Source organism: Nicotiana attenuata, unplaced genomic scaffold (genome assembly GCF_001879085.1).
Source record: "Nicotiana attenuata strain UT unplaced genomic scaffold, NIATTr2, whole genome shotgun sequence".
NCBI lineage: Eukaryota > Viridiplantae > Streptophyta > Magnoliopsida > Solanales > Solanaceae > Nicotiana > Nicotiana attenuata.
Genome location: NW_017670963.1, coordinates 371,829 through 382,338, shown reverse-complemented (window position 1 = coordinate 382,338; position 10,510 = coordinate 371,829). Strand labels below are relative to the sequence as shown.

The 10,510-nt window shown below is 34.6% G+C and overlaps 1 protein-coding gene across 3 annotated transcripts; it reads left to right on the top strand.

The window, feature by feature from the left end:
• The first annotated feature begins 7,141 nt into the window (after positions 1-7,141).
• On the top strand, positions 7,142-10,154 carry LOC109244865 (zinc finger protein MAGPIE-like). Of its 3 annotated transcripts, none has more exons than XM_019412025.1 (4): positions 7,142-7,244; positions 7,415-7,539; positions 7,845-8,241; positions 9,061-10,154. In XM_019412025.1, exons 2-4 carry the CDS (start codon positions 7,446-7,448, stop codon positions 9,974-9,976), a joined length of 1,407 nt encoding a protein of 468 aa, XP_019267570.1. In that variant the 5' UTR covers positions 7,142-7,244; positions 7,415-7,445; the 3' UTR covers positions 9,977-10,154. The 3 variants fall into 3 exon arrangements, with proteins under 3 accessions (XP_019267570.1, XP_019267569.1, XP_019267571.1); XM_019412026.1 differs by having other exon boundaries at positions 7,148-7,241; XM_019412024.1 differs by having other exon boundaries at positions 7,142-7,539.
• The last annotated feature ends 356 nt before the right edge of the window (positions 10,155-10,510 follow it).

The window sequence follows — 10,510 nt, the reverse complement described above, 5'->3', positions numbered from 1 at the left end:
AACTCGATTATTTGTGATTAAGGAACAAAATATCAGTGTTTAATTCGTGAAAATCAGTAGAAAAAGGTGGAGTTAGGGCTTGAGATTATGAGACCTTTCAGGGATGATTTGAGGGGTCAAACGAACTCCGATTTTCGAATTCTTTATATGTACGGACTTGTGAGATGATGATGAATATTTTGGTATAAAGTTTGTCCAGTTCCAGGACGCGGGCTCGGGGGATAGGTTTTGACTGATTTCGGATTTTGTGCTTAAAATCGATATTTTTCAATTGGAATTCATTCGTTTAGCATAATTTAATGATAAAAATCTGAACTTGGTAGATTTGGAGCACTCGGAAGTCGTTTAGAGAGGAAAGGCATTGCAAGCTAGGTTTCAGGCCGAATTGAGGTGAGTAATGATTTTAAATGCTGTCCTGAGGGTATGAAACCCCGGAATTTCACAGCGTACGGCTATGTTGAGGTGACTTACACGCTAGGTGACGAGCGTGGGGTAGAGCACCGTTGGGGATTCCGACTTAGTCCATCCCAAATGATTATTTTACTGCGTATTTGATAGTTAATTATTTAATATTATTATATTTTGGGCTAAATGCCATATGTGGGCTTCGTGCCAGCTGTTTGAACCCTTCGGGGATTTTAAATGACATTTTTCCTCACTGTTTAATTTCGTACTAGTGCTCAGTCATACTATACTTTTACTACTTTCAAAACTCAGCTATGTTATTTTGTTTTAAACACATTAAATGATATTTCTCAAAGATATTTTGAGCTGAGCTTCATGTTTTACTGTTGTCCGAGGGGCTTAAGAGATTCTGACTGAGTAAGGCAGAGGGCCTGTATTGTGAGGATACTTTTGGGTCGGGTTGCACGCCGCAGCAGTGATACACAGATTATGATAATGAGGCCGAGGGCCTGAGATTTGTACTCCACAAGGTGGCTTGAGATATGATAATGAGGCCGAGGGCCTGAGATTTGTACGCCACGAGATAGCTTGATATTGCGCTTGGGCCGTAAGGGGCCCCTCCCGGAGTCTGTATACCCCCAGTGAGCGCGGGTACCCATTGTGATTTGAGATATAGCCCGAGGGGTTGGTATTGATCTGTGACATTGTCCGAGGGGCTGATTCTGTTGTTACTGTGCCTGAGGGGCAGTTATTATGTGTTTACTTTTTAGCTGTTTTCCTGCATATTGTTTAACTGTTTAAGAGATGTTTATGAAATTTCACCGCTTTATTATAATTACTGATTTGTTATGCCTCTTGTAGCTTAATTTTGTGCCTTACGTGGTTTATATTACTCAGTCTTCATTTATTTTTATTACTCACTGAGTTGGAAGTACTCACTTTACTCCCTGCACCCTTGTGTGCAGATTCCGGCGCTACAGGTCCTGCTCCTGAGGGTTGATAATTCCAGCAGGTCTTCGGAGATTTACTAGGTAGCTGCTTGGTGATTCGCAGCCCAGTGCATTCTCCCTCTATTTCTGTTTTCTTTTGATTCAGTTATGTAGTAGTGGATTAGACTCTAGACTTTTAGTGTTGTTTTAGATGCTCATGACTGGTGACACCCCGATGTAGGGCTGTGTTGGTTTATTTTATTTCCGCAACTTATATTGCTATTTTTGGGATTATTTATATTAAACACCTTGGCTTATTATTCTAACTGCTTAAGGTGAATTGGTAGTGTGTCGGCTGGCCTTGTCTTCACGAGAGACGCCATCAAGACCGGGTTTGGGTTTAGGGTCGTGACAATAGGTTTATTTTAGTCCCTCAAATATAACCATGAGCGTATTTAGTTCCTTAAGTATGCTAGAGTGGAGCACCTTTAGTCTCACTGGCAAAATATGTTCAAAAACTAATGGTGTTAACCAATTCTGATTCATGAAGCAAATCTTCTGCTCTGAAGCAGAATATTTTCTCTCCTTTTATTGGATAATGAAAATTATCACTTTAATTCCTCATTTTTAGATAATGTCTTCTAAAATTTTGACCTTGAAAATATCCCCTTTGGCACCAGTTTTCAAGGAGAAAATGACACTGTATAGCCGTTGTAAAATAATATCCAAAAAAATATTTAAAATTTGTATGTTATTTTGTATATATACACACACACACACACACACACATTTTGTATGTTAATATACAAAATTATATAAATTTTATATACTTTTTCGACTACCAAATATTAATAGTTTCTGGCGCGGGCTAAAAGTGATAATACAATCTGGTTATTCGTTTGCTTCAATAAATCGATAGAAGTGATGATCTTGGCAGCTCTATTATTTTCAACTTTTAACTTTTTTTTTTTGGAAAAATCAACCGAAATTTTTAAAAGTAATAGTTTCAACGTTAAAATCTTAAATTTATCAGCCCTGTACTATTAGTGAGTGTTTGTTAATAAAATATTTTCGATAAGTAAATTAAAAAGGCAGTGAGTGCCGAAACCAACCCCGTTAGTTTTTGAACACATTCTGTCTAAAGGTGTTCCACTTTAGCATACTTAAGGGACTAAATATGCTCAGGGTTATGTTTGAGGGACCAAAATAGACCTACCCTAACCCGTCTAATAAATATAAGCAGGCTCTAATAAGCAAGTGGACATGAAACTCATTATAGTATTCTCTTCTTAGGAAATTTCAAATTCATTTATTTGTATTAAAAATCCGTAAGCAGTTTGTCTTGTTGTACATGTTTAAACTAAATTACCACACATGCAATTACATCATGTCCCTTTAACCAAAAAGAAAACTTGTGCCACATCTATTTGGATTTTCTTCATAGTTATGCTAAACGACATATATTCCATTCCATATTCTTGGTTATAAACCTCATCGATCAGGGTAACCGAATAATAAAATATAGGACTATATAGGTATACATACACAGCAAAATCTCACATGAAATTTGACTGAGTTTTCGAGGATGGTTGATTAGGAGCACAGAGACGAGGCCAATTCTTGAACTTAGGAAATACTTTAAGAACCTTAATATAGGATTTAGAGATACAGTATTAGGATTAACCTCCCTAAGCTACAAAAGGTAAAAATAACTAGACTTCTCTTCAATTTCAAAGTAAAAGACAAGTAAAGAAACAAACATACCCTTGGTGACAACGTTTTACTTTTCCCCACACCCTTCTCTTTCAAATCTTAATTTTATACAATTATTATTATTATTATTATTATTATTATTATTATTATTATTATTATTATTATTATTATTATTATATATTTATATTTACATTTATATATACACACACACACTTACATAGTTCAAAAAGTATCATATGAGCGGTGCATTTTAACATGTTATGTCAAATAATTAACTTTATTTTTCTGGTTACAATTAAGCTTTGAGAGATTACCGTAAATGACTTAAAAGTGTAATTTTTTCAAGTTATCATCAATATATTAAAAATAAACTCTTATTAATATTTTTTATTTATTCGAACCCAAATCAAGGTAGACGAGAAAGAGATCTTGGGGGAGGAGCATGTACCTAAAGAGTGAAGAGGAATCTAAATTGTTTTGGGGTGGGGGTTATAAGTAATTAGCTGGACCTTGAAAGTTGAAGCTTTTGAGAGTGTGGGAGAAGGGGAGAATATTCCAAGGGCAAGAAAGTTCAAGAGCTAAATTCCAAAGATTATATAATAAACAAACATGGAAAGTGAATACATCATTAGATTATGATTAAGGGTTTTGTTTAGCAGGAAAAGTCAGCCCACAAAGAGACGACTGCTCATACTTCTAAAAATTCACTGCCTTTGTCAGTTCGCTGTCTTTTAACCCTTCTCACTCTTCTCTAAGCTCTACTTTTTTTATTTCTAATTCTACTATACTCCTATTAATCCAACACTATATTCAACCCTAACCCTACGCTACTTCTATACCAGTCAATGACAATTCTTTTTACTATAACAATAAATAAATTCCAAAACCAATAACTCCCAAGGATATTTTGTTATTTCAAATCATCTATCTTAATTCAGTGAAATTAGCCATTGACGCTTGACTCAAACAAACAAGACTGCTTAGATCACACTTCTTAGAGTGCAATCCTTCCTAAAAAACTCTCCCTAACATGTAAAAAAAAAAAAAAAATCTTTTTTTCGAAATTATTTTTTGGCCATGAAAATTTCAAATTTCACTTGAAGTATAATTTAAGAATTTTTCAAAAATTTGAAAAACTCCAAATAGTTGTTTGCCAAAATTTTCACTTCAAGTTTCTTACAAAAAAAAAAAAAAAAAAAAAACAGCTCCAAATTATATTTATGTCCAAATAAAATTATAATTTTCAAATATCATTTTCACTTAAAAAATAATTTCACTTAATTTTGGAATTTCACGACTCTTGTGTCCCACTTTGTGCACCGAGCTACTTGTTTAAACTATCTATCTTAAAAATATATTGAACTTCTTTGACTGTAAAATCAACACTAGATAGATGGGCCCTAAGATAGAAGTGTTTTAGTTTTTTAATTTCAATTTTCACACTGGAAAAATAGGGTAAAAAATAATTGGACTCATATGTATTGTGTAAGATACTCTCGCCGGTACCACTAGATGTAATAAGGAACGAAATTACCAATATGTGTGATTCTACAATTCAAGTATACAAAACTTGTACATATATTTGGGAAAGCAGATGTAAGTGAAATCATTGAAAAGTTGCAGACGGAATATATGAATATAAGGCTCAAAACAGTAAATCATTGATACCAAGAACTTTGTGTCGCATTCGCTTTGAGTAGAGATGAGAATTTTAGAGCACACATTATGGGTGGAGTTACGTCCCAATCTGGTATCACAACTATTTTTGTGTCAGAAATAGATATACCACAATATTAGACATTCCTTTAAGGAAAACAAAGATGCTTTAATTCACATCCATAAAAAGAAAAGCCATAAAGTTGCCTTTACTAACCTCATCTACCATTCAACAAAAATCATCCAAATATCAAACTACTACTAGTACTATATATCCAGTTTGAACTTTGAACTAATTCTTTGGATGAAAAAGGGAGGGTTTTAACACATTTGACTGATCCGTCAAAAATAATTAGAATCACTAATCGTGCCACTAGCATACGCATGCCACGGCCCACGGTGGCCTGTCACGGCGGACCTTGGGCCATTGACATAGGCATGCCATGGCGAATCTCGTGCTATAGTGGCCTGCCACGACCGACCCCGTGCCATTGGTACAGGCATGCTACGGCCGACATCGTGCCATTGACACGGCCGACCTCGGCGCATAGTGGTCTACCACGACCGACCTATATATATGTTGTGTATATTACACATTAATGTATAAAACTTATATATTTATTAACTATTATTTGTGGAGTGGCTGTACTGCGTAAAAATATTTTAAAAAGGGATTGGCTCAATTATATTTCCTTAGTATTGGGGGTGGGTAAGAAATCTACTGTTTAAGTTCATGGTGGGACTGCTTCTGTTCATAAGGACGATTATTCCCTTTTATGTTTGTGTGTGTGTGTATTCGTCGTTTCCTTTGGATATTACCTCATTGTTTTCGACAGTTGGGCACGTGCATGGTTTTTAACATCAATTCTTATGGATACAAAATCAACTCTTGAATCTACTCATTTATTCTTTCCCCTTTTAATTTCTCAATTTGAAACTTCTGTTTACTAATTCTAAAGTATGGGAAGAGTCAATGTTGTGTCATTTAGTCTTTGATCACTTCAGTTTGGAGCCATCTGGTTTACTCAACCAATCAAATAATCTAATGGATTAATTTACTGGTCGTTTTAAGTTCATGGCAAAATGATTTACTGGTCATTTATTCTATCCTTAGCTTGCAATCTTTCTGGGAAAAGGTTCCCACTTTCTTTTCAATAGCAAAGAAGCTTTTAAAGAAAATCTTAGGAAATAAAAGAAGTGGAGTATATACTATTTACTAACATTTAAATATTTTCATAATTGACACTAAAAAAAAAGAAAGATATATGCATAAACTCTTTAACTAATGGCAAAATCCAACTGCCACTTAAGATGTGTTTTTCCATTAAAGAGATATCCCTTCATGAATATATGCACTTTTAGGTAACAATCTTATTATTTCCCTCTTTTTTCTTCTTCCACTTAATTATAATTACTGCTTAATTGCCTAAACGAGTACCTTTGCATGATACACGGGGGCGAAGCTATGTGTGGTTAAAGGTGATAAACTGTCCTTCGCCAAAAAATTATGCTGTGTATAAGGCAAAATTTTATACTTATTATTGATTAAAAAATAGACTTTTAACACCCTTGCATAACCAACTGACAAAGGGTGTTCAAATTTTGAATATCCTTATTGTATTTTCTGGCTTCGCCACTGAATTGATACAATTAATAAATCAGTCCTAACTAGTAACATAACTAATTAGTAAACAAAATAAAGATAGAAGTCAAAAATTAACAAATTAGGAGGGCATATATCCATGTTAAACAGAAATGATATGCAGGATATAGTTGAAGTTTGTTTTGCAGTCTGAAGAATCTTAAAAGTCATATCTTTCCAGCTTCCATGTGTCCAAAAGAAAAGTTGAAAAGGAGACAAAAGCACTTTGTCACCTATATTTCAAACTTACTATTCTTACTATAAAAGAAGACCATATATACATTTATTCAAAGAGATTTCTCCTCTCTAAAGCCAAATATAATGATTTTACCCTAAAAAATTAACCCATCGTACACATTAAGAAAACCAACATCCAACATTTTATAGCTGTCAAACTGATCAAGACATACATATCATAATATCATTAAGATTAAAAGGACCTGCATATCTATGTGGGGTTAGGGCAAATATTTGAAGCATGTAATATATACTAATAATATAGTATTTATGAATTAATAACATATTAAAAGAACAAAAAGCAAAACAATTATGGGATAATCATTTCAATGGAAAGGTATGGAGTCTTCACTTTCTCCAGTCCTCATCATATGTGTCATCATGCACCGAGTTTTGTGTTTTTTGCCAACCCTCACCCTTTTTCAACATAACAAAATTATTATTATTTTTTTTTTTAAAAAAAAAAAAAAAAAACCTCCTCTTTAACTTTCACTTTTCACCGCCTCCCATAAGATACAAGTAATATTCAATTCCGACAAGAAGCAGTTAAAAGACTGCAGTATATGAGAATGTGTGCGTGAGACAACTAGAGAGAGAAAGAGATCTAATATATTTATCTTCCTAGTTCCATGTTATTTAGAGCAGAAACCTTAAATCAAGTGGTCATTCTTCTTTTGAGCTCTTCTCTTAATTCTACCAAGAAAGAAATCTAAATAATCAATCCTTTAAACTTCAGATTTAAATCTCAATCCTTCAAACTTCATATCTAGTTTTCTTCCTACAAAAAGATCAAATTAGCAAGCTTACTCTTTTAGTGAACTTGTTTTTGTAGATTGAATCCAAGCTAAGGAAATTAGTAGAAGATGACAGAGGAAGTGATCTCAAGTGGATTTAACTCAATTGAAGGATCCAATCCTCTCCCTCTCAAGAAAAAGAGAAACCTTCCAGGAAATCCAGGCAAGCAAACCCTCATTTTTTTCATTACCAACATAGTATTATTTTGTTGTGATGCCTTTCTGTAACTGTAGAGCCGAGGGTCTATCGGAAAAAGCCTCTCTACCTTCACAAGGTAAGGGTAATGTCTGCGTACACATTACCCTCCTCAAACCCTACCTGTGTGGGATTGGACTTGATTTGTTATGTTGCCTTCCTTTTAGCTTTACAAGCTACCATCATGTATATTCATGAATATTCATTTTTTTTTTTTTGATTCTTTATAATATAGCTTAAGAAAGGAATTAATGTCGCTATTATCATCACAGATCCTGAAGCAGAAGTGATTGCCTTATCACCAAAGACTCTGATGGCAACCAACAGATTCTTATGTGAAATTTGTGGAAAAGGTTTTCAAAGGGATCAAAATCTGCAACTTCATAGAAGAGGACATAATTTACCTTGGAAGCTAAAGCAAAGGACTTCAAAAGAAGTGAGAAAGAGAGTTTACGTTTGCCCTGAAAAGAGCTGTGTTCATCATCACGCTTCAAGAGCTTTAGGAGATCTCACTGGGATAAAGAAACATTACTGTAGAAAACATGGAGAGAAGAAGTGGAAATGTGAGAAATGCTCTAAACGATATGCTGTGCAATCGGATTGGAAAGCTCACTCCAAAACTTGTGGCACTAGGGAATATAGATGTGATTGTGGCACTATTTTTTCAAGGTAAAAACTCGTTCAACTCTCGAAATTCGAACTGCATCACATACTAACTGCTTATCATTTGGTATGGTTATTTATTCACAAGGGTTTCATTAAAGTCCCAAAAGAAGAAATATTAAGGAGGCTAATGAAGAATAATCTTAATTACCTTATGTGTGTAAAATGAAGTTTGCGATTGTGATTTGTTTGTCTTCTTCATAACCTGCAAATAGTGGAATTGAGGAAATTCTTCTTTGTCTGTTCTTTGGTGTCATTTTTAGGGGTTAGTTTACTGAAGACAAAATAGTTGCTCGTAATCAAAAGTCATTTTTTAGCACCTTATCTTCGTAGGTTAATATCTTTCTTCACTATAGTACTACTAGGGTCCTATAGAGTAGTGCACCTTCTTTTTTTCCCCTTTTCTACATTTTCACATTCATTAAAAAGTCTTTCTTTTGTTTTTCTTGTTCGTTTTATTTGTCCTAATGAGTTATTTTTGTTTTTTGGATTTTAGCTTTGATATCCTTAGGTTAATATCTTATCTTTATTCATCTTGGTACTAGGGTCCAAAGAGTAGTCCTTTTTGTTTTTCAATTTCTTTTGTTTTGAGCCGAAGGTCTATCGAAAATTGCCTCTCTACTCCCTCGGGTAGGGGTAAGGTATGCGTATACACTAACTCTCCAGACCCCACTAGTGAGATTTCATTGGGCCGTTGTTGTTGTTGTTGTTTTTTGCCATTTAAGTGTCTCCACTCTCACATTCATAGAAAATCGTAATTTTTTCTGTTCTTTTTCTTTTTGGCCCTAGACTTAATTTGATCTTATGATATTTTGAATTGAGCAGGCGAGATAGCTTCGTGACTCATAGGGCTTTTTGTGATGCATTAGCTGAGGAAACAGCTAGAGTTACTGCAGCATCAAATATGCACAACCCATTGGCTGGAAACAACATCAATTACCATTTCATAGGTTCCCCCTTAGGTCCAAACATGGCACAACATTTCTCTTCTCTTTTCAAGCCAATTTCAACCAACAACGAAAACTCAGACCCAATTATGAGAAGAGATCAACTGTCACTTTGGAATATGGAGCAAGTATCTCAACAACAGCAAACGATAGGTAACAATAACCTCCAGGAAATCCATCAAATAGGTCCTCTAATTCAAACTTCAGCTGCAGCTGTTTATGACACAAATACCCTTCTTGCACCACGTTCAAATCCTCCACCAGTAAATTACAACCATGTTAACTGGGAACAATTAACAAACACCTCATCTGCAAACGTAACTGTTCCATCACTGTTTAGTAACCAACACCAATCTCACCAGCAAATTACACCTTCTTCTACTGCTAGTATGTCAGCTACTGCTTTGCTCCAAAAAGCTGCTCAGATAGGAGCGACAACCACAACTACTGACCCATCATTTCTTGGAAACAATTTTGGGATGAATAATTGCAACGTCAAGAACAATAATGTTCAAGTTCAAGAAGTGAACAACAACAAGTTGTGTGGATTTTACGTTACTACTACAAATAACTCAATCACTACTAGTCTTGGAAGTGAAGTAGATCAGGGTTCAGTAAATGATTTATCTACGTTGAACCAGCTGCAGATGTATAATCCTCCTTCAAAACGTCGTCACATACAAACTCGTGAAGATAGTGTGACAGGAGGAGGAGTGGGAGGGCAAACTAGAGATTTCTTGGGAGTTGGGGTACAATCAATTTGCCACCCTTCTTCCATCAATGGATGGATATGATTAAGTTGGGCAATTTTATTTTCACATTTAATATTCTGTTTTAAATCGGCTTACAGTCTATGGTATCGGTGAAAGCCTTCCAATCAGTAGGTGTGTGAGTTCAATCCTCACTGTTTCATTCTCCTTATCTAATCCCCAATGTAATAAATTTTATTTTTAAATATTTTGTCTGAAGAAAGCTAAGGTGATACTCCCTCCAATCCCAATTTAGATCATGTAGTTTGACTTGACACAACGTTTAAGATAAATAAAAAGGCTTTTGAAATATGTAATCCTAAAAGTTAAAGGGGACAAAAACTTTGTGAGGCCATAACAATTGCGTGGTTATAAAATCTACTCATAAAGATATTTGTTTTCAAATTTTTGAACGCATTAGTAAGGAAAGTATATCATTTTTGAGTAATAAAGTGGAGTTGGGTGGAAAAGATGGGAGATTTTAGTATTTGCAAACTTTGCAGAGAAGAAAAGGTAGCAATTGAGTGCTTGAAGAAAGTTAAAAAGTTGGTCTGCAAAAAATGTTATCAAAGAGCTCAA

Coding starts and splice junctions, on each gene's coding strand:
- LOC109244865 (XM_019412025.1), top strand. CDS start 7,446: ATGACAGAGGAAGTGATCTCAAGTGGATTTAACTCAATTGAAGGATCC. Junction 7,540..7,844: donor AAACCTTCCAGGAAATCCAG/GCAAGCAAACCC, acceptor TTATCATCACAG/ATCCTGAAGCAGAAGTGATT. Junction 8,242..9,060: donor TGTGGCACTATTTTTTCAAG/GTAAAAACTCGT, acceptor TGAATTGAGCAG/GCGAGATAGCTTCGTGACTC.